The sequence below is a fragment of the Peromyscus californicus genome, unplaced genomic scaffold (genome assembly GCF_007827085.1).
Source record: "Peromyscus californicus insignis strain IS unplaced genomic scaffold, ASM782708v3 Scaffold_21__1_contigs__length_65335640, whole genome shotgun sequence".
Taxonomy (NCBI): Eukaryota; Metazoa; Chordata; class Mammalia; order Rodentia; family Cricetidae; genus Peromyscus; species Peromyscus californicus.
Genome location: NW_026294514.1, coordinates 62924622 through 62949556, shown reverse-complemented (window position 1 = coordinate 62949556; position 24935 = coordinate 62924622). Strand labels below are relative to the sequence as shown.

The 24935-nt window shown below is 49.6% G+C and overlaps 2 protein-coding genes across 2 annotated transcripts in view; one reads left to right on the top strand and one right to left on the bottom strand.

The window, feature by feature from the left end:
• Nmur1 (neuromedin U receptor 1) overlaps positions 1-22064 on the bottom strand; it is a 41542-nt gene extending 19478 nt beyond the window's left edge. The window contains exon 1 of the mRNA XM_052750528.1: positions 21952-22064. The gene's annotated coding sequence lies outside the window, so the exon portion shown is untranslated. The remainder of the gene's footprint in view (positions 1-21951) is intronic.
• Positions 21415-23654, top strand: Tex44 (testis expressed 44). Its single transcript, XM_052750526.1, has 3 exons — positions 21415-22342; positions 22385-22445; positions 22626-23654. The coding sequence occupies exons 1-3, from the start codon at positions 21846-21848 to the stop codon at positions 23652-23654; spliced, it is 1587 nt and encodes a 528-aa protein (XP_052606486.1). The 5' UTR covers positions 21415-21845.
• The last annotated feature ends 1281 nt before the right edge of the window (positions 23655-24935 follow it).

The following is a 24935-nucleotide window of genomic DNA, read 5'->3' as shown; positions in this document are numbered from 1 at the left end:
CAAACAACAAGAATTCTTCTCTGTATACTCCAGATGTGAACTGTATGTCAATAAAACTGCTCTTAAAATAGAAAGCTTCCCAACCACAGCTTCCTCACGCTTGCTGGGCCAACTCTGAGTCATGTTTTGCACAGCACAGTGAGCACAGTGCGGTATCTCATCTTCTTCCTGCCTGGTCTTACTTCCCCTACCCGTCCCCGTCGGAGCTTTCTGGATTTACATAACAAGCGACTTCTCCCTAGTCTCTAGGTCCGCACTCTCCTTGGGCTGGAAGTCAAAGCCTTTGGGGGTGGGCTTGTACGTGTGCACTGTCCACACACATTACTGCTCAAGTGGACGCCAGAGCTCCACGTCAGCTGTCTTCCATCGCGCCTCACTTTTCTTTTGAGACAGGTTCTCGTCACTCAACTCCGGTGCTTATCACTTGGCTAGACCACCTGGCCAGTGAGCTCCCCAAACAGCTTACCCAAGCCCTCCCGGCACAAGGGTTGCAGATCCCTCAGATGCATGCCCCCACGCAACTTTTTCATGGATGCTGGGAATCTGAATGAACGCCTTCGAGGCAGATGCTTTACCTGCTGAGCCATTTCCCAGCCCAGAGGACTGTCCCCATCAGCTGCCTGCCCAAGGAGAGAGCCTCTACCAAAGCCAAAGACAGCCACTCCCATGTGGCTGGCATCAGGCCAATGTGATTTGCCTTTGTCGGGCCTGGGAACATTGGCAGGGACTGTTAAATAACCAAGCCCTGTCAGTGACCTTTACCCCAGAGCTCATTACCCCTTGGGCTCATTTTGGCTGTCCCTGCGGCAGAGACTTCCTGTGAGCACACAAACCAAGACGGATGAGGCTACACACAGTATGGGGCAGAGTTCAGCAGTCTGTGGGAAGATTGAGCCTCCTCTGCTTCATCTTTTCAAAAATATTGTCCCATGTAGCCCAAGCTGACCTTGAACTTGCTATGTAGCGGGGACTGGTCTTGAACTCCTAAGTGCTAGGATTACAGGCAAGCACCACCACGTCCAGCTTCATTTTGAATATGGGTAAGAGAAAGAATGCCCAGCAAAAGCTTGAAATTAGGGAACCAGGAGCACCAAGAAATGGTGTATCTGCTATAACAACTGGCCACAGACAGGATGGCTAACAAAACAAATATTCTCAGTTTGGAAGACTGTAAGTTCAAGATCAAGGTGTGGACAGGTCTCATCTCTCCTGAGGCTCCTCTCCTTGGCTTGCAGAAGAACACCTCTGGCAGGGCCTTCCCTCCATGAACGTGAGTCTCTTCTCTGAGGACACACTCCTACTTGGTGGGTGCAGCCGGAGGGAGGAGGCATGACTGAAGTGATGACTCGTGCGCTAAGAGTACTGAGGGTCTTGCCAAGGACTCCCAGTACTCAGCTCCCAGTACTCATAGGGTGGTTCACAAACACCTGTAACTCCAGTTCCAGGGGACCCCATGCCCACTTCTGACCTCCTCAGGCACCAAGCATTCATGTAGTGTGCGTACATACATGCAAGCAAAAACACTCACATATAAAGTGAATAAATTTACTTTTTAAAATTAAAAAGAAAAAGACTGTCTTGAACTAGCAAGATGGCTCAGCGGGTAGAGGCACTTTCTGGGAAGCTGGCAAGTTCCATTACTGTGACCCACATGCTAGAAGGAGAGAACTGACTCCCACGGGCTGTCCTCCGACCTGCACACTTGCATGCCCCTCCACACACACAATAAATAAATAAATGTCACAAAAGGAAAAAACGTTAATATAATTAAGAAAGAAAGAAAAGAAGGAACACTGATGTCACTTTTCATGTGCTTTACTGACATGGTTGGTCTAAGTAACTACAAGGCCAGGCTTTAGAGCCTATTATAATACAAATGCTGCTGAGCATGATGGCACAGCCTTTAGTCCCAGCACTCGGGAGGCAGAGGCAGGGGGATCTCTGTGAGTCTGAGGCCAGCCTGATCTACAAAGTGAGTTCCAGAACAGCTAGGACTGTTACACATTGAACCTTGTCTCAAAAAACATAACAATAATAATTCAAATGCTAATCCAAGTAGATGCTGCCATGATGGTATGTAGGAGACGTGATGGACATCTGCAATGAACTGACTTTAAGTGAAAGAGATTGCCTTTGATGGTGTGGGTGGACCTTACCCAATCAGTTGAAGGCCTTGAGAACAAAACCAAGGCCTCCTAGAGGTGAAGGAATTCTTCAGTGGCCTCTCCTGCCTGGATCTCCAGCCTGCAGTCTACCCTGCACACTTTATACCCGCCAGCCCCCCAAACCCCAGGGACAAGAGTTAATCCCATGGCCCAGCTTACGTGATGTGCATCCATTTATAGACCTGTGTGAGTGATGGAGAATCCCCTATGGGCTCCGCCTCTCTGCTGTGCCCTGCTCAGCACATCTACCCCTGTAAGTCAGGGGTGTGCAACAGGCTGGCCGGGGAGTATCAGGAACAGACTCGGGGAGTGAGGGGGCCAATCTTTCTGTCCTGAGGTCATAGGGCAGTGGAGTGGGAATTTTCTGTCATCTGTCCTAGAGCTACAGTCAGAAAATGTATCCTGTCACTGGCTTTCTCAAACTGCAAGAGAACCAAAAATAGCCCCCACAAATCTCTTCCAAAATAATGTTAAAAGTGGAAAATTGCAATCACTCACAGGACCCTGAAGTCCAAATAGTAAAATGAGCTCTCCATAAATCAGTCTTGGAGGCTATCACTGCTGATGGGAATTCTCCAGGAACCCTTCACACAAGCCCAACTCTACCCAGCCTGCAGCCCGGGCCTGCTCCTCAGCTTTCTTCCTGGCTATGCTCCTGCCTCAGGGAAAATAGGTCCATTCATTCTCTTATGTCTCAATCCCAGGGCCTTAGGAGGGAACAGATAATATATATTCATACATTCATACATGCATGCACACACATACATACATACAGGTAAGTAAATACATAAATAAATGACTTCTCATCCTTAAAGCTTATCAATACTCATCAGGCCCTGGGCCAAGCTATGGTGGCCCTTTGTGGGACACAGAGCCTTATCTGGCCTAAGTACCCAGCTGTCCCAGCATCCAGGCTGGAAGGGTGGCATGGGCATCTTGTATGAATCTCAACAGACAAGGTGAACTTGAACTGGGCCATTGTAGACTGCTGTCTCACTAAGCTATGAAAACGGAAGAATGTTCCAGAACACCAGGGCAGCAGAGGAAACTTCTGCCAGAGCTCACAGGAAGTCAAAAAACTATCACTAAGCACTGTGGAGAGGGGCAGCCCTAGCTGAAGTGACAGAAAACTGGTTCTGAGAAGCTGGCCCAGGCCGAAAAGAAAGAGGTGATTTCTGTTGGGGGGGATGGGAAGTGGGAACCGTTCAGTTTTACTGTGGTATCAGCTACACCGCTAATTTACCTTTTTAATCTCTTTTTCTTTTAGATTTACTTATTTTAGTATTTTATGAGTGTCATGTACACACCTGGTGCCCAGGGAGGTCAGGAGACCGTGCTGGATCTCCTGGGGCTGGAGGTACAGAAGTTGCCCTGTGGGTGTTGGGACTCAAACAGGCAGTCTCTGCAAGAGCGTCAAGTGCCCTTAACCACTGAGCCAGTTCCCCAGCCCTGTTTTTATGTTCTGTTTTGTTTTAGTTATGTACACATGTTGCCTTAAAACTATAAAAAGAGCCGGTGGTGGCGGCGGCGGCGGCGGCGGCGGCGGCGGCGGCGGCGGCGCACGCCTTTCATCCCAGCACTCTGGAGGCAAAGGCAGGCAGATCTCTGTGAGTTCAAGGCCAGGCTGATCTACAGAGCAAGTTCCAGGACAGACAGGACTGTTATATAGAGAAACCGTGTCTCGGAAAACAAACAAACAAAAACTATAAAAGAAAGCAAGCCAACGCCAGTGTCTAGACTGGGATGCGTGGACGCTGAGAGGTGCCTCTCCCTCTACACTGGCAGGTCCTAGTTGGTCTGTTTGTTTCCAGGTGAATCACTACATTTCCCAACCAGAAGAAGCCATGAGAAAACAAGTAGAACTTCTGAGGTAACTGAGAGACAGACAGACAGACAGGGGACGGGAGTTATCTTTATCCTTAACCTTGCTCCGCTACTACCTTCCTGAAGAGGGTTGTGATGGGTGGGGATGCAGCTCCGGGGTGGAATGTGAGCCTAGAAGGCATGAGCCCCTTGGTTCAATCGTCAGCACTGTGATAAATGGTGTGTATGTGTGTTTGTGTGTGTGTGTGCATGTACATGCATGTTTGTGCGCGCACATGCACATGTATGTGGATGTATGTGACTCTAAGAAAGGTATGAAAGAAAGACAAAGGGCCAGTGAGTCTCCAGTGACTCTTAGCTTCTAGACCAGCCCAGGCACAACACAAAGTTCCTTCCTCAGGGTCTCTGCGTGAGAATGGGAACGCTATTGCTTTTGTTTATTTTATTTATGATTGTTTTTGTATGTATATGTGTCTGATGTGTGTGTGTTTGGGCATGCATGTACTTCAGCACACATGTGGAGGTTTTGATTTTCTCCATCCACCTTTATGTTGGTTGGTTCCTGGGACTGTGCCGCAAGTGCCTTTACCTGCTGAGTCATCACGACGGCCCCAGGAACATCGATGTCACTTATGGACTGGTGATCTTGCTAGAGTTCAGGAGGGTATGGCATTGGCAGCTGAGTCTGCAGCCTGGAAACTGCACTAGTTGCTTCTACTATAGGTCAGAATGAGTCACATGGTCCTACTGGTCTTCTGAAGGGTGAGAAATACAGCACAACTAGAGGCAGAAGCAGCTACTCTTCCCCGTGCACAAGAAGATATATATATCTTTATGCTTCATTAAATAATATAAAGGTAAAAACTTAGAACCTGGGCCTACAGAGATGTCTCCAAGGTCAAGAGAGCTTACCTTGTAGAGGACATGAGTTCTATTCCCTGCACCCACATGGAAGCTCACAACCATCTATACCTCCAGTCCTAGGGGATCCAAAATCCTCTTCAGGCACCAGGCACACACATGCTGCATAGACATACACACAGGCAAAGAACCCTCACTCATTAGCCCTGGCTGTCCTGGAACTCGATCTGTAGACCAGGCTAGCCTCAAACTCAGAGATCCACCTGCCTCTGCCTCCAGAGTGCTGGGAGTAAAGGTGTGCACCACCACTGCCTGGCAAAAAAATCTTAAAGTCTTCATATATAAAAAAACCTAAGCTGGGCAGTGGCAGTGACTGCCTTAAGTCCTAGCACTCATGAGGCAGATGTCTGTGTTCAAGGCCAGCCAGGTTTACAACGAGAGTTCCAGGACAGCCAGAGCTACACAGAGAAACCCTGTCTGGAAAAACCAAAATAATAAAATCTTTAAAAAAAAAAAAAAAAAAGAATTTAGAACATGCCAATGGGGCTGGAGAGATGGCTCAGCTGTTAAAGGTTAGGCTCACAACCAAAAATAGAGCATGCCAATGCCAACCACATCTTTTGTGGCAGTGTTCTCTGGAAAATGTAAAGTGCTTAAAGCAGGACCCAGTGTGGAGCAGGTAACCAACATAATGTTTGCTGCTGCCAGTGGATACATTTTAACTTTGAAGATTTATTTATTTTATATTATATACATGGGTGTTTTAATCTGAGCCCTTTCTTAGACTTCTCTATGAATTCTACCCCTTAGGAGGCTCTGCTCTTTCTATTCCCCTCTATTGATTTTCCTCGATTTGACCCTTTGTGGGCTCAATTTCAGTGAAGGTACTCTGCTGGGAATTTTCTCTCTGGGTGTGACATTGAAACCTGTGGCCTTGAAGACCAAACGTTTGGCTGCAAACTCCCGTGAGCTGTTTTCTCATCTCCTCACGAGAAACGCTCATCACCTAATCTCTGCATTCCCGCCATCCAGCCGTTTCCTGCCAGTAGCTAGACTTGAAGTCTTCAAAAATTATTTTACTCCTCAGCATAGATATAATCTTATTTTCTGGCCTATTACGCACAATTTATCGATTTGTTGGACACCATCTCTTCCGTTATGTGGGTGTGTACAATTTTGTCTCCCTGGCCGTACATAGATATCTCTTCCCTGCTGTGAGTTAAATTACTGAGTCCCCAAAAACATAAGCTAAAGACCTAAAGCTTAGGTACCCACTGTTTGGGGCTAGGATCTTTGAACAGATAGCTAAGGCAAACCGAGGTCATCAGTGTGAGTTGAAATCCAGTACCGTGGCGTCGTTTAACACTAGCTTAGCACAAACACTCCAGGAAGATTCAGGGAGAAGGCAGCAGGCTATCGGTCAAGCTGAGGACGTGAAGGAAAGCAATCCTGCTCACCGCTTCATCTTGGACTCGTTTCAGAACCGTGAGAAAATTCTGTTGTGACAGCCTGAGTTCTCTCATGCACCCTGTCTTTCTCGGTCACCATCCCTGCCCACTGAGGTCCAGCAGGTGGCTCCCCTTTGCATGTTGTACTTGCTGGCCATCTGCAAGGACTGTGAATCCCCATCCCCGCCCATCAGCCTGTGGATCCCAGGACCCTAGGGAAAGCAGTCTCCACCTACCCAGAACCCCAAACTTCCATCCACATCCTAAAAGAAGTCCCACAAAGGCTCCCCACTCATATCCAGGTCATCCTTACTCTGGGTCCTGGGCCTCTCGGGCCCCACCCTTCCAATGGTCTCCAAGGGCCAGTCCTCCATCAGCTTCCACACAAAGAACAGTGCTTTTATATCCCCAGCTACTAGCTCTGGGCTGACATCAGACAACTCCGGGCCAGGTTAGGATTTAGGGAGGTCTTCTGGGACAACAGGCATGCACATATCCCCTCCCTCAGTGGGGCAGAGAAGAACAGCCTCCTTGACCAGGATCCATTGCTGTCAGAGGTTTGCCTGAAGGTGGAGTAGGGATGCGGGCACCAACTGAGAAGACCCTGGAAGGTCACAGGGGTAGCAGCAGTGCTTTGAACTGACTCACAAAAAGGACAAAATTAAATGGGTCACCAAATTAAGGGACTTAATCTACACTGATATCAACCATCAGACCACGTTCTTCTCTCTTCCGGTACCCTCAAGGAACCTATCTGCAAACTGAGTCCTGTGTGGCCTCACCACATCCTGGTCTCCAACGTGATGGTTCCTACATGACTCACCAGGAAAGTCCCAGGAATCAAGACCCCACAATGGCCCAACAGACAACAGAGTCCAGAGGCAGTGTCCCAGAAGCAGAAAGGGCTGCCCATCCTTGAGCCGGAAGGAGGGAAGTCACCTCAATGCTCCATTGAGGGGCTTGGGGGCAGTTTGCCTAGAATAATCCTTGATAGGAAGGTCCTAAAGACTTCCGTCTGTAGCACCTCCCCCGCCTGGGGCTTCTTCCCTAAACTCTCTGCTGTGCTACCCCATTCTCTCTTCCAGGAGACCCTGACTTAAGTTAGACCTTCCCTCTGACTCCCATCCCTCCTCTTTCTTCACCATAGACTCAGCTGTGCTCCCAGGGTGACCTCAGCCCAGGGACTCCACTTGCCGTGATGGAGGGCGGACAACCCACAGACGACACCTGTACCTAGCTGTGTTGTAGACCGGTGGGGTGACTGTGGGGGTTGGGAGGGACAAAGGTAACATCCCCATTATATTCTTGACTATAGTCAGCAGGAAGAGAGGCCACCCCAACCCCCAGCAGTCACGTCAGTGTTAGGGGACATGGGCCTCAAGTACCTTCCCGCCTCTAAGGCAGAGAGTGCCAGGTGTCAATCTTGAGTTTCATCAGTGCCGCTCAATGATTGGTGGCCACACGGATCCACTTGAGGTCAGTGAGGCTGGGGTTGGGATCTGGGAATCTGCATTTCCAACAACTTCCCAGATCACACTGAGAACAACTGGCATAGACCTTTCTAGAGGATAACTTGTCTCCCAAGCCCAAGTCTGCCCCCTGCTGGCAAGTGGTCTTTTAGGCCCCAAACTGGTTTCCAGTCTAAATTTTATCGTTAAGTGGAGAATGAACATCTCTTGAGGCTTTCTTAAAGATTAAGACAGATTATTTGAGGGGAAAAAAAAATCCTTGAGACAAAGTCTCACTATGTAGCCCTGTCTTGCCTGAAATCAGTGTGTAAACAGGCTGACCTAAAATTCAGAGATCTTTCTGCCTCTGTCTCTCAAGTGCTGGGATTAATGGTGTGCACCACCATGCCCATGAGATAATTAGGAAATTATTTATCTCAGTTGCCAGCACATAGTAAGACTGGAAAGCGGTTCTTTGGTAATTAGTAGAGGTGAGTGGGTAGAAAAAAAGCTTCTGTTTCTTTTTTTGTTTGTTTGTTTTGTTTTGTTTTTAAGATTTACTTTATTTTTTTAATTAGATATTTATTTATTTATTTATATTTTTTCCTTTTCGAGACAGGGTTTCTCTGTGTAGCTTTGTGCCTTTCCTGGAACTCACTCTGCAGTCCAGGCCGGCCTCGAACTCACAGAGATCCGCCTGCCTCTGCCTCCCGAGTGCTGGGATTAAAGGTGAGCGCCACCACCACCCGGCGATTTATTTATTTTTAAATGTGCTTTGCCTGTATGTATGTGCAACATGTGTGCTTGATGCCTGTAGAGATCAGAAAAGGGCACTGAATTGCCTGGAACTAGAGTGAACCGCTATGTGGTGCTAGGAATTGAACCCAGGTTATTTGCAAGTGTGCTTAACTGCTGAGCCATCTCTCTAGCTCCCTATCTCCCTCCCACCTCCCTCACCCCTGAGACAGGGTTTCTCTGTGTAGCTCTGACTGTCCTGAAACTCACTCTGTAGACCAGGCTGACCTCGGATCAGAGATCTGGCTGCCTCTGCTTCCCAAGTGCTGGGATTAAAAGTGTGCACCACTACTGCCTGGCATGTTTCTGTATTTTTTTTAAAAGACAGAGTCTCATATAGCCCAGGCTGGCCTAGAACTCACTATGTAGCCAAGGCTAGCTTTGAACTCCTAATTTTCCTGCCTTCACCCGCCAAATGCTGGGTGAGATAACAGATGTGCACCACCATGTCCAGCGGACCTTCAGTATTTCTTTTTTTATTTTTACCTTTTTTTTTTTTTTTTTTTTTTTTGGTTTTTCGAGACAGGGTTTCTCTGTGTAGCTTTGCGCCTTTCCTGGGACTCACTTGGTAGCCCAGGCTGGCCTCTTACCTTTTTTTTAATTTAAGATTTTTTTCATTTTACATACCAACCACAGTTCCCCCTCCCTCCCCTTCTCCCGCTTCCCCCTCACACACACCCCCACCATTCATCATAGGGGGTAACTGGCCTCCCTTGGGTAGTCAACACAGGCTGGCATATGAAGTTGGGGCAGGACCAAGCCCCTCCCCCCTGCATCAAGACTGAGCAAGGCATCCCACCATAGGGAATGGGTTCTAAAAAGCCAGTTCATGTACCTGAGATGAGTCCTGGTCCCACTGCCAGTGGCCCCACAAACAGATCAAGCCACACAGCTGTCACCCACATTCAGAGGGCCTAGTTTGGTCCCATGCAGGCTCCCCAGCTGTCAGTCCAGAGTCCATGAGCTCCCACTAGCTCAGGTCAGCTGTCTCTGTGGTTTTCCCCATCATGATCTTGACCCCCCTTGCTCCTATAATCCCTGAACTTCAGTATTTCTAATATGATGTTGATGGGACCCCAAAATAAAATTTTCCCAGAAGCCACAGGGGTTACTAATGACTTATGTTCTCTTGCCACTGGACCTGATGCAGTAACTGTTAATAAATAGCGTTTGGGGTTTAGGGTGAATGAGATACACAGCACAAACCTCATGCTTATCCTATGCTGGGGACCTGAGGCTCAGACAGTCCTGAGCTCTCCTGAAATGCCACGGAACCAGCACTGGGCGGCAGCAGAGAGCTGCAGCAGCTGGGCTCAGGCTCCTGGGTGCCACCCTAATCCATTCCTGCTACCAGCGCAGTCTCAACTGCATTCAGAAGATGGTGCCGTTTGTCCAATGCAATTAAAAAAAAAAAAATGGGTGGAGAGTTTCTAGACCAGGTTTCTCTGTGTAGCCCTGGCTGTCCTGGATCTCACTCTGTAGACCAGGCTGGCTTCGAACTCAGAGATCCACCTGCCTCTGCTTCCCGAGTCCTGGGATTAAAGGCATGTGCCACCACACCTGGCTTTGTTTGTTTTGTTTTGTTTCATATTTAAAATTTTTTCAAGAGTGAAAGGTTAACATAACCCTGATAGGAGCTGCCACATTGTCACTTGAGATCCAGACACACCTGGGTTCTGGATTTTTTTTTTTTTAATTATTTTCATACACACAACGTATCTTGAGGTAGGACCCAAGCCTAAAAATGAAATTCATTTATGGTTCGTGTCTACTCTCTACGTACCATATTTTCAGAAAGCCTGCTTTCCGGCTGACTCATCGCGAGAGGTCAGGCCTGGGATTTCTTTCTCACAGCACCATGTCAGGCCTCAAACAATTTTGGATTTTTAGACTTGAGAACTGTTCTAGCTTCATTTCCTGCTGAGATAAAACACTGACCAAAAGCAGTTCATCTTACAGGTTACAGTCTGTCACTGAGGGAGGCCAAGATGGGAACAAACCAGGAACTTGAAGTGGAAACCACAGAGGAGCTGGACATGGTGACGCACATCTTTAATCCTGGCACGCCAGAGGCAGAGGCAGGTAGATAGATGTCCGTGAGTTTGAGGCCAGCCTGGTCTATACACCAAATTCCAGACCAGCTAAGGCTGCATAGTGAGACCTTGTCTCAAAAATCCAAATGCAGGAAAAGAAAGAAGTCATGGAGGAGCTCAGTCGCTGGCTTACTTGAAGACCTATGCTTAGCTCCTTCATACATCTCAGGACCCGCCCAGAGAGCCGTGCCACTCAGTGTTGGGCCCTCCTCTATCAATTAACAATGGACGGTCCTACAGATACGCCCGCCCGCAGACCAATCTGATCTGGGCACTATCTCAACCAAGTCTCTTCTCAGGTGACTCTGGGCTGTGTCAGGTGGACAGTTAGAGCTAACTAGGACAGGGATATTCCACTTGTGATATGTTCTCACTGCTGTTTAGAGCTGTGTGGAGAAAAAAGGGGGAGCTGGAGAGATGGTTCAGCAGTTAAGAGCACAGGCTTCTCTTCCAGAGGACCCAGGTTCAATTCCCAACCTCACAACTGTCTGTAACTCCAGTTCCAAGGGATCTGACACACTCACACGTCTTACATGCAGGCAAAACACCAATGCACAGGAAATAAAAATAAATAAAGATTAAAACTGTGAGCCAGGCAGTGGTGGTGCACACCTTTAATCCCAGCACTCGGGAGGCAGAGCCAGGCAGATCTCTGTGAGTTCAAGGCCAGCCTGGTCTATAAAGTGAGTTCCAGGAAAGGTGCAAAGCTACACAGAGAAACCCTGTCTCAAAAAGAAAAAAAAACAAAACAAACAAACAAACTGTGTTGGGGACTGGAGAGATGGCTCAGTGGTTAAGAGCACTGACTGCTCTTCCAGAGGTCATGAGTTCAATTCCCAGCACCCACATGGCAGCTAACATCTGTCTGTAACTACAAGATCTGACACCCTTATACAGACATGCATACAGGCAGAACACCAATGCACATAAAATAAAAATAAATAAATTAAAAAAAAAAAAACTGTGTTAAGGAGCCAGGAGCTTAGGCATTCTAGGCAATCCAATCGCTCTGCCACAAAGCCACACGCCAGTCCCATCACTGAGCTTGTTCTTGGGTTGGGCTTGGCCAGAACCTCCCACCGGCCTCAGTTGCTTCCATACAAGGCTGCAGTGAGCTGGGCGGTCCAAGGCCCAGTACCCACACCTATCTACTGTGGCCTGGGCGATGGGACAAACTGGGCCACATTCCTCTCATCAACAAGCAGCTCAGACTCCTTTTGGTATCTGGGCTCAAAAAGGAGAGAGAACCACCTGGACCGGAGCACAAAGGCTTCCTTCCGTGCCATTGCTCTGCTGTTTCCTGCTGTCCTCTTGACTATGTACTCATTAGGAAATGGAGAAAGCAGTCTCCTTAACACAAGGAGCTTCAAAGAAATCTCTACCACAGTCTCTCCTCCTCTGCCTTGGCCAAGGACATCTGTATACACACGGGGTCAATGACAGACACCTGCCAACGGAGAGTTCACTGGCCTTTATGCCCTGGGAAGTTCAAGAAAATTAAATGTATTTTTCCAAGATGCATCTGGGAGGAAGCACCAGTTCCCATGAAGTGAGGTGCTATGCATAGAACTGGGCCCCCAAAGTGCTATACTATAACTTGTGTTGGGTCTGAGTCCCCAGCCATCACTGTAATTAGAGGCAGGGCCTTTAAGGAGGTGACTAAGGTAAATCTAACAGGGCTGTGTCATCAGAAGAGACATCTGAAGCTGGGTGTGCCGGCACACTCATATAATCCCAGCACCCAGGAGGCAGAGACGAGAGGATCTCTGTGAGTTCGAGGCCAGCCTGGTCTACACAGTGAGTTCCAGCAGGCCAGGGTCAATGGTGGGAGCAGGAAGAGAAGAAGACTAGAGGAGACCCAGGTGGTGGCCCTCAGCATGCCCAGATGGAGGAGGGGCCGTTCTTAGCAGATCGGGAGGACCAGGTTCGGCTGACGCTCCCAGGTCTGTTGGTTCTGTGTGGATTACTAACAGAACTTCGGAACTGGGAAAGAGCCCCAACCAGTCCCATCTGTAGGATTCGGACATCCTGATCCTGGGGCGCTGGGCACTACATTTACAAATATGCACTTTGTGTAGCTAGAGTTTTCCTGCCTGGCCCACGGTCAGGGCAAATCTCTCTCACCCTCCAGTCCCACAGCCACTCAGACCCAACCAAGTAAACACAGAGACTTATATTGGTTACAAACTGTATGGCCGTGGCAGGCTTCTTGCTAACTGTTCTTACAGCTTAAATTAATCCATTTCCACAAATCTATACCTTGCCACATGGCTCGTGGCTTACCGGCATCTTCACATGCGGCTTGTCATGGTGGCGGCTGGCAGTGTCTCTCTCACCCAGCTTCCTGTTCTCTCAATTTTCCTCTCTGTTAGTCCCGCCTATACTTCCTGCCTAGCCACTGGCCAATCAGTGATTTATTTATTGACCAATCAGCAACACATTTGACATACAGACCATCCCACAGCACACTTGGCTCTTTGAGCTAGTTGTGACAAGATAATGAATGGCTCATTTTTTACAAGCCTATACTTATTTGGGCACATGCATGCAGGTAGGGGTGTGTGTGTGGTGTGTGTTGTGGTGTGTGTGTGTGTGTGTGTGTGTGTGTGTGGTGTGTGGTGTGTGTTGTGGTGTATATGTGTGTGTGTGTGTGTGTGTGTGGTGTGTGGTGTGTGTTGTGGTGTATATGTGTGTGTGTGTGTGTGTGTGGTGTGTGTGGTGTGTGTTGTGGTGTATGTGTGTGTATGTGTGTGTGGTGTGTGTGTGTGTGTGTGTGTGTGTGTGTGGTGTGGTGTGGTGTATGTGTGTGGTGTGTGTTGTGGTGTGTGTGTGTGTGTGTGTGTGGTGTGGTATATGTGTGTGTGTGTGTGTGGTGTGATGTGTGTGTGTTGTGCGTGTGTGTATGTGTGTGACTGGAGATTAAAGCCAGGGCACACAGTATATGGTAGGAAGGTGTTCTACTGCTGAGCTACATCCCCAGCCCCTCTTTGAATTTTTTTTTTAAAGTCTATTTTTTTTTGGTTTTTCGAGACAGGGTTTCTCTGCGTAGCTTTGCGCCTCTCCTGGAACTCACTTGGTAGCCCAGGCTGGCCTCGAACTCACAGAGATCCGCCTGGCTCTGCCTCCCGAGTGCTGGGATTAAAGGCGTGTGCCACCACTGCCCGGCCTTTTTTTTTTTTTTTTTAAGATTTATTTATTGTGTATACAATGTTCTGCCTGCATGTATCCCTGCAGGCCAGAAGAGGGCACAGATCTCATTACAGATGGTTGTGAGCCTGCATGTGGTTGCTGGGAATTGAACTCAGAACCTCTAGAAGAGCAGTCAGTGCTCTTAACCTCTGAGTCATCTCTCCAGCCCCCCTCTTTGAATTTTTTTTTTTTTTTTTGGTTTTTCGAGACAGGGTTTCTCTGTGTAGCTTTGTGCCTTTCCTGGAACTCACTTGGTAGTCCAGGCTGGCCTCGAACTCACAGAGATCCGCCTGGCTCTGCCTCCCGAGTGCTGGGATTAAAGGCGTGCGCCACCACCGCCCGGCCTCTTTGAATTTTTTTAAAGATGTATTTAATCTTACGTGTCTGAGTGTTTTGACTGAATGGATGTCTGTACATGTCTGGTGCCTGCAAATTCAGAAAAACATCAGCTTCCTGGAACTAGAGTTACAGATGCTTGTGAGCCCCCATGTGAGTTCTGGAGACCAAAACCAGGTCCTCTACAGAAAGAGACAAGTGCTCTTAAGCACTGAGTTCAGTCCCCTCCCCTCTTTAAGAAAACTACACTTAGCAGTTTATTTTGTGTGGAAAGGACGTGTATGCGTAGGTCAGAGAACAACTTTCGGGGATCCGTTCTCTCCCTCCACATTGAGGGTCCCAGGGATTCCAGGATTGAACTCACCAGGCTGGGCAGCGAGTGTCTTGTCCCGCTGAGCCTCACCTTTGGGATTCTCTCCAGTAGCCCTGGCTGGCACTTCAGGACCTCAGGGAGTGCCGGAGACGGTAGCAGGAGGACACTGGAGAGTCATCACAACTTCCACTGTAGCCTCCCGAGGCTGGTCTGCACCCTAAGCTGGCACATGGCCAGGCCATGTGAGGGGCTTAGAACAACCCACCTCCCTGGACCCTCAGAAAATTTCACATGGTGACTCACAGCTGTTATCCGGCTACCCTGGGGAGTGACCCTTCCATGGCCCTGGAGATGGGGATCAACAAAGCTGACCTCAGGGCTGGGTAATCAGGGTGGGACTAGCTGACGCATCCCTTTGTTTTAGAGACTGGGTGGGGGTATGCTTGCTCAGTTCTGTCCCTCTCTGTGGGCACTTGGGTAGTGCTCTGAACTCTATTTGCATCAAGGACCTGAGTTTCTGGGATATTTAAGAAGGAATTTTATTTTGACTTGCAAATATGTTCTAGTAATTTAAATAATATTTACGCCTGTTGAAAGGGCAAATGGATTATGGAAGTTTCAGAACAAAAGCTCCAAAGATAAGTCTTTTACCGTGATGGAATAAGCCTGAACACTGGCTTCTCACTGGCTGTTTGATGGAGTCTCTAATCCCAGCACGTGGGAGGCGTTTTGCATGAGACAGGGTTTGACTAGGTAGCCCGGGTTGGACTTGAACTTCCTGCATGTGGAGTTTGGGATAATGACCTTCAAGGCCTGACCCTCCTGCTGTGTTGTGTCAGCCTGTTAAATGCTGGAATGATGGGCCTGACCCACACCTGGCTACCAGTGGGACTTATAGAGTTCAGTAGAAAGGCCCATATGGCAGAAACATCAAATGTCATTTCTCACAGTTTGTGATTTATCTTAAAATGTTTAGATTGCAGCAGTTCTACACCTGTAGGGGTCCGCATATCAGATATTTATATTACAATCCATAACAGTAGCAAAATGACAGTTATGAAATAGCAATGAAATAATGTTATGGTTGGGGGTCATCCCAACATGAAGAACTGTGTTAAAGGGTCTCAGCGTTAGGAAGGTTGAGAACCACTGGTTTAGAGCTTTGTTTGCTTATGCCTACTTCCCCACTTTGGAATTTCTTTGCCAGCTTTTACACTGGACCTTATTCCTCTTCCTTACGTCTGGACTTGGTCTGTCAGTCCCTGTTATCTCCCACTTGAGTCCATCTGGAGAAAGTATGAGGCTAGCCCAGGGTTTCCCAGATCCTAAGCAGTCCCCACACTGCTGCGTGCAGCCCTCACTGTCTCTCTCGGTGGCCCCAGGGGCAAACTCTGCACTCTCCAGGAAGCCTGTGCTCTCCCGACTGTCACCCAAAGGTCTTGGCAAACCTGGCATGGGCCACGCCCACTGGAGACCTAGACACAAACGACTCTCCCTTAGAAGGATTTCTGTTCTCCCAAACCTGGCAGGGCTTCACTCCCAGAGCCTGGCATTTCCAGCTTCTTCTCTGTGGGTAGCAGTCTGGGCCTCCTTCATTTCCTGCGAGTGCAGAGCCCCGACTCTGGTGGGCACCTACACAGCAAGAGGGTTCTTTCCGCCCCTGCTCTAACCCAGCCCTGCCCTCCTGGCTCACTACCCTTCTTAGAGAATAGCTTAGTAACTCAAGAATGCCTTTGGGGTCTCAGCCCCCACCCACGGGGCTCATTAAACTGTTTCTTCCAAACAAAAGCTGAGTGTCTTCTAAGTGGAATTCCCACACCATCTGTTCTTGTGGCCCTGTTTTCTCCATTGCCTTGGTTTCTCAAACGTTCAAAGAGGAGGTCTTCAGGGAAGACTTGGAGCCAAGTGTTTGCTTTTCAGAGAGGCTGCCCCCAGGGACAACCTGACTCACTTTACCAGGTGTCCCCAAAGTGGCCTTGGTAGCCAGGTGGGAGCTTGTGCACTGGCCTCCCCCAGCTGAGTAAGACATGAGGAACACGCTGGCAGAGACCACAGAGCCTGGGGAAGCTCCAGATCCACACACCTGGAAGAAGTGGAAACCTGGAAGGGGCCCGACTCCTAGGACCACATCAATAGACAGCAGCCAAAGGAGGGACATAAAGAGTGGGTGAGCAGAGCAGGACACCATGGGTATAAGTGCACCCTAACCACGCTCACACAGGTAGGTGGGTGTGGTGCTCTGACCTGCTCTAATAGAGCTACAGATCTGTGATACATTTACAAAAATGGATCTTGCAAAGGTTAAGGTACAGGCTTAAAGTCTGCTACCCTGTTTTATGCTATTTTCTGTTCTTTCCATTTGCTTATTGGAGACAATAAGCTGGATAGCCCAGGCTAGCCTCCAATTTGCCGAAAACCTCAGCTGGTGGGGGGGGGGGGTGATCTGGAACTCCTCTGCCTTCACCTCCATGTACTGGGGTTACAGGTATGTGCCACATGCCTGGCTTCTTCACACAGATTTTTTTCTTAATTCGTTTGTGTGCACATGGGTCATGCATGTGCAGGTGTTCTTGAAGGCAGAAGGTGCCAGATCCCCTGCCCTGGAGATTTGGTTACAGGCAGCTGTGATCTGCCCCATGTAGGTGCTAGGAATCAAACTCCAGTGGCCTAAAAGAATGGCAAGTGCTCTTAACTGCTAAACCATCCTCCAGCCCCTTCCTCCCTCCTCCCTCCCTCCCTCCCTCCCTCCCTCCCTCCCTTCCTTTCTTCCTTCCTTCCTTCCTTTTTCTTTCTTCCTCCTCCTTCCTTCCTTTTCTTTCTTTCAAACACTTACACTCACCTCCCCAGCCCTCTGACACATGTTTTTATAGCACTTAAAATCTAATGAGTCTAGGGATGTAATTTAGTTGCTAGTAGCCCTAGGTTTGACTGTCATAAAAACGCACAGCGTAAAACCAGGCCTGAGGCTGAGGAGGTGGTTCAGCGGCTAACAGGGCTTGCTGCACAAGCATGGGGACCTAAGTTCGAATCCCCAGCACCCATGTAAAAAGCAGGGCATGGACATCTGTTGCCCCAGCACTGGAGGAAGAGGCGGGTGAATCACTGGAGCTCGCGGTTATAGCTCCAGGTTCAGTGAGAGACGCTGTCTCAAAGCAATAAAGGGGAGTGTGACAGAGCAGGACAACTGATGTCCTCCTATAGCCTGTGTGTGTCCATGGAGGCATGCACACCTCCAAGTGCAAAACATCACACCACACACACACCACACACACACACACACCACACACACACACACCACACACACACACACACACACACGCCACACACACACACACACATACTACACACACACGCCACACACACACACACACACACACCACACACACACACACCACACACACATACTACACACACACACCACACACACACACACATACTACACACACACCACACACACACACACATACTACACACACACACGCCACACACACACATACTACACACACACACCACACACACACACACACACACACCACACACACATACTACACACACACACCCCACACACACACACACACACTACACACACACACCACACACACACACACATACTACACACACACACGCCACACACACACGTACTACACACACACACCACACACACACACACACACACCACACACACATACTACACACACACACCACACACACACACACCACACACACATACTACACACACACACCACACACACACACACATACTACACACACACACCACACACACACACACATACTACACACACACATACCACACACACACACATACTACACACACACACACACACCACACACACACACACACACCACACACACATACTACACACACACACCACACACACACACCACACACACACACATACTACACACATACCACACACACACACATACTACACAAACATGCACACACACACACACACACCACACACACACATACTACACACACACACCACACACACACACATACCCCACACCACACACACACCACACACACACACACACCACACACACACACACACACCACACACACACCACACACACACACACACCACACACACACCACACCACACACACACACACACACACACACACCCCATACCACACACACACACACACACCCCATACCACACACACACACACATACTACACACACGCACACACACACACATACACACCACACCACACACACATACTACACACACATACTACACACACACACTACACACACACACCACACACACACACACCCCACACACACACCACACCACACACACACACACACACGCACACGCACACACACCCCACACCACACACACACGCCACATACACACACACATACTACACACACACGCACACACACATGCACACACACACACCACACACACACCACACCACACACACACCACACACACACATACTTACACACACACACACATACTACACACATACACACACCCCACACCACACACACACACACACACACACACCACACACACATACTACACACACACGCCACACACACACACACACACACACACACCACCACACACACACACACACACACACACATACTACACACCCCACACCACACACACACACACACATCTAGCTCTTGGAAAGGTTCTTGATGAAGTTCCACCCAATTCCCATGAAGTAGAGCCCAGTTCAGAGGGTTAGGTGGAGCGTGGCTGAGGGGAGCAGTGAGTCAAAAGTATAGGAAGGGTGCCCTGGAGGAGAAGCGGGTGGGCACGCTGATTTTTCGTTTGGCAAAAGTGCTCGACAGAAACAACTTGAGAAGTAGCTTATTCTCACTGGTGTTTCAGAGGCATATCAGTGCATGGTGGCAGAAACATGAGTTGGTTTGTTCACATCACAGTAGACAGGAAGCAGAGAGCATGATGGGAACCCAGGGTGAGCATGACATCCTAAGACCCCCATGCCAGAGGTCTTATTTCCACCAGCCGGGCCCCACACCCTCCAGGCCCAACAGACTTCAAATAATTCTACAAGCTAGGGACTGAGTACTCAAAACATAAGCCTGTGAAGGACATTGCATATTCAATCCATACCATCAGAGAAGGAGCCAGGGACCAGGAGAGGCAGCATGGGCGAGGTGTGAGAAGGATGGAGGAGAAGTGTGTGTACTGTGATGGGGCTCCTTGTGGTGTGACCCAGAGCGGGCACTAGCTGACATCTGTGGGCATGGTAAAGCCAGTTACCACGCTAAGCCTCTGTTACACTGGCCGGCATCTCTCATTTTGTTTTGTTTTATTGTTTTTTTAAGAAAAGATGTAGCTGGGCAGTTGTCGCTCGAGTTTTCCTGCCTGGCCCACAGTCAGGACAAATCTCTCTCACGTGCCAGTCCCACAGCCGCTCAGACCCGACCAAGTAAACACAGAGACTTATATTGCTTACAATCTGTATGGCCGTGGCAGGCTTCTTGCTAACTGTTCTTACAGCTTAAATTAATCCATTTCCATTAATCTATACCTTGCCACATGGCTCGTGGTTTACTGGCATCTTCACATGCTGTTTCTCATGGTGGCGGCTGGCAGTGTCTCTCTGACTCAGCCTTCCACTTCCCAGCTTTATTCTCCTCCTTGTCCCGCCTACACTTCCTGCCTAGCCATTGGCCAATCAGTGTTTTATTTATTGACTAATTAGCAACACACTTGACAAACAGAACATCCCACAGCAGGCAGTGGTGGTGAACACGTTTATTCCCAGCACTCAGGAGGCAGAGGCAGGTGGATCTTTGTGAGTTTGAGGCCAGCCTGGTCTACAGAGCAAGTTCCAGGATAACCACAGCTACATGGAGAAACCCGGTCAAAAAAACAATAGAAAAGGAAGGAAGGAAGGAAGGAAGGAAGGAAGGAAAGAAAAAAATCTCACTATGTAGCCTTGGCTGTCTTGAAGCTAAATAGTATTTTTATTATTACATTTCTTGTCTGTCTCTGCCTGTGTGTCTGTGTGTCTGTGTGTCTGCGTGTCTGTCTGTCTCTCTCTGTGTGTATGTGTGTGTGTGTGTGTGTGTGTGTGTTGCCACGGCAGCACATGTGTGGAGGGCAGTCAGTTCTCTTCTATCATATGGGTCCTGGGCATTAGATCATCACAGACTTGGAGGCAAAGTGCCCTTCCCCACCCAGCTGTCTTGATGGCCTCAACTTTAAAGCGCCCCCTGGGAACAAAATCTGAAGAGCTTGAAGACTGAAGACGGGTGGGATGCAAATCCTAGAGCCAGTGATTGTGCTGTGATCTTGAAGAAGCTGCTCTCCACCCCCACCCCCCTGGCCACCTGCTGTTGCTGCCCGGAGAGAAGATGTAAAAGTAGATCTAGGCCTCTGGAGAGATGCTGGGGCCCCTGGTGGGATCCGATGCTCAGTGCTCCTCTCACCTGAGGGAGCAGGGACTGTGCATGGTCTGACAACCAAGGTGAGCACAGACAGGTACACAAATGGAACCTTCCACTCCAACCTCTACTCTGAAGATGAAACCGAATGCATGCTAAGCAAGTGCTCTACCACTCAGCCACACCTAACCTCCAGCTACCTTCTTAACACACAGGTTTCTAGGGTCCAAGCTCTTTTTGGGATTACCCCGGAGTTTGCGGCCTTTTGCAGCCCCTGTCCTCCCAGCCCAGCTGAGCCGACAGATTGTCCTGTCAAAAGGTTAAACTCTAGCACTAAGGACAGTCAGCCTAGATGACAGACAGGCCCTCTTCTCCACTATTCCTCCCCATTGCTAGAGAAACAGCTCCCAAAGACTGGCTAAATTGGTGTCCTGAGGCGCCAACGAGGACAGAGAGGGCGTGGGAGGGGTGATAGGAATCCTGCCTCTAACCTAGTATAGCACATGTCTGTAATCCCAGCTCCTGAGAGTACGCTAAGGCGGGAGGATCCGAGTGGGAAGCCAGTCTGAACTACATACATAGCAAGACACTGCTTCCCACCCCCAAATGAAAAAACTCACTGATTCTAACTAAATATCACCCTCCCTTATCATTCCCCAAAGTATTGTCATCACAACTTCTCACAGCTCTGTGGCTGCACCTGCACCTACCCACACACCTCCATCGTAAAGCTCTATCGTTATCTTTCATTTCCTGCCTACCTGCAATGCTGGCTGCGAATCATCCCCTATATTCAGCCCCCCAGGACAGTCACTTGGTAAGCTCAGGACATTCAGGACCCTTGCTCTACAAATACCTGTGACATCACCAGCTGCCCACAACCTCCTGTGACCTCACCACCTGGACAACTGAGCCTAGCACAGCCAAGCCACTCCTTCCCACCCACCCCAAGTAGCAGGGGGCATAGATGACCACTGGGCCCTTGGAAGAGGCTGAAGCCACCAGCAGGCCAGTGTATGATCTTCCCAAGGCCTCCGTGGGCAGCGAAGCTGACGACAACTCTGAAAACTTACCTGGAAAGTCTCACAGTCCAGACTTCCTGCCTGACGATGAGCCACCAGCGGATGTCACTGTGGCACTCGCTGAAGAACAGGATGTAGACCCGGCCTCTGTGGCAACAACTTTCGCCGCAGAGCAAGATGAAGATCCAATCTCCATTGACGCCGACACCTTCATGGGGCAGGATGAAGACCAGGCCTCCTTGCAGACTGCCACCTCCACGGAGCAATATGTAGACCAGGTGTCCACGCAGATTACCGCTCTTATCGGGCAGGATGAAGACCAGGCCTCTGTGAAGACTGCCACCTCCACGGAGCAATATGTAGACCAGGTGTTCACACAGATTACCACTGTCATTGGGCAGGATGAGGACCAGGCCTCTGTGAAGACTGCCACCTCCACGGAGCAATACGTAGACCAGGTGTCCACGCAGATTACCGCTATCAGGCAGGATGAAGACCAGGCCTCTGTGAAGACTGCCACCTCCATGGAGCAATATGTAGACCAGGTGTCCACGCAGATTACTGCTCTTATCGGGCAGGATGAAGACCAGGTGCCACTGCCAACTGCCACTTCCAGGGAACAAAATGAACACCAGGTGTCCACGCAGATTACCGCTGTCAATGGGCAGGATGAACACCAGGTGTCCATGCCAACCACCACTTCCATGGGACAGGATGGAATTCAGGCCTCCATGCAGATGGCCACCTCCATAGGGCAAGATGTGGAGACAGCCATCTCCATGGATATATCAACTTCTGGGGACAAAGAGAGCCCAGATGCTCCAAGCCATAGCCAGGAGAATCCTGAAGAAATCACATCTCTGCTGCCCCAAGAGCAGGGTATCCTGCAAATGTTTGTGGGCTTCCAGAACCCAGTGTGGGACAGACTGGCTGAAAATAACCGTGCAAGTCGGAGCCGCACAGTTTCACCAAGTGACTCCCAGCATCAGGAAAAGACACCAGGAAAGCCGAGTGTTCCCGAAGGGCTGCCAGAAATAGCTCCGAACGCTGACGTCCCATCTGCCCTGCTTGAAGATGTCCAGCCTTCTGTGGGAGCTACTGACCCATCCACTTTGGATACCAGCAGTCCTGACTTAGAGCCCACGGATACCGAGTCTGCTGAACAGGAAGCTGAAGGTTTCAGGGCCTTGAACCCTGAAAGCAAAGTTAGAGCCCCAGGGGCGACCAGGGAGGATTTAGCTGATGACTCAACAATCCTTCCCTCACCTTCCCTCAGCTCCCCAGCAGGCAGTCCACCTCCCTCTCCAGATCCCTGCCACGTGGCCCTGGGCAGGAACCTTCTAGACCTCAGCCTGTACAGGTCTGATGTGGAGAATGACTACATGCGCTCCATGACTAGCCTGCTAGGTGGCGGTGAGGGTTCCATCAGCTCCCTGGCAGACATCCTGGTGTGGTCAGACACAGCCACGGGCATGGGTCTGGCTGTGGGCTTTCTGGCCTCAGGCCACAGCTCTCCAGCTGACAGGCTGCGGGACGAGGGTCCCAGCCTGCGCACTGTCTCCAGCATCTTGGGCAGTGCTAGGTCAGCTTTCTCCTCTGGGTTGGTGGCCGGGACTGGCTCAGCCCTGCGCTCAGTCACTCACCTGCTGGAGTCTGTGGAGAGACGAACTGCAGAAGGCATCCGTTCAGCTATGCGCTACCTGGTCAGCCACTTCACCCCACGCTGGGCCCGCACCGCCCCCAATAGTGACTAGACCAACAAGCCCCCTGCTCCCTCCCCACCCCTGCACTAGATAGATGACTCCCTGAGCCCTTCAGTAAATAACCACAAGCGTTTATTTTCTAAGCTCTGCCCTTATCCATGCAGTGGGACAATGGGGTAAAGGGCAGAAGGGGTCCAAAATGTTCTGGAAATGAGAGTGCTTCTGGGTTGTTCCGTTTGGTCTGGGAGCAAACTGCAGAAACAGAAGAGCTGGGCTCTGACAGGGCTGAGGAGTAGAGTGGAGAGGAGTTTCAGATGGGCGAAGCCACTGTATTCCCACAGGTAACCTGCCTGTTCCTCAGCCCCATGCCCATGCACCTGCTGAGGTTCTGGGAGGCAGTAGAGGGCATTGGGATAGACAGAACTATATCAGACCTTAGAGGAGGGGCACACATGCCTGGGTCCCATGCAATCCTTTTAAGGCTTAGAATCAGACTTCTGGTGTCCCCTGCCCCGGGCCCCATTTCCTGCCCTCCCTCTCCTCATCTTGGAATAGAGAGAGAAACTCCACCACCAAACACAAACACGCCAATACCAGAAGACATAGGGACACAATGGAATTTACATAGTACTCCATGGGACAGGGCTCAGGGAGGGTGAGCAAACCATCCACTGGACTAGGGGGGTGGGAGGTTACTGGGGTGAATGTAAGGCCATTAGATTTCAAACTTGCCAACCAGGATGGCTGCCCGCCTTTGGCCCAGATTATTTCCATGATGTTTGCTCTGGCCTCTGCCATACAAGAGCACACCCAGGGCCACGTGTGTTAGAAGCCACAGTCACCTTCTGACAAGACGCAGCCCAACCCCGCCCCAGGCCCCGCCCCAGGCCCCGCCCCCCAGACCCAGGCCCCAGGCCCAGCCTTACACCCAGCCAGGAACCATCCACCCATCTATTCGAACTTTCCTGTGTGTCTCCAGATGGGGCCCTGGGGATGAACCTAGGCCATTGACTTGTTTGGCTTTTAGAGTTTTCTGATGCTCATTTTTTTTTAAAACATTTTTTCCTTTTAAATAGATTTATTTTATGTATATGAGTATTTTACCTGCATGTATGCATATGCACTACGTTCATGGAGTGTCCATGGAGGCAGAAGAAGGTATTAATTAGATTCCCCACTGAATCCTCCCAAACTGAAATTACAAAGGATTTTGAGTCACCATATGGGTGCTGGGAATCAAATCTGGGTCCTCTTCAAGAGCAGATCTCGAATATTATTAAGGACTTAATAATATTCTTCCCAGAAGAGAAGCTACAAATAGCGAGAATTATT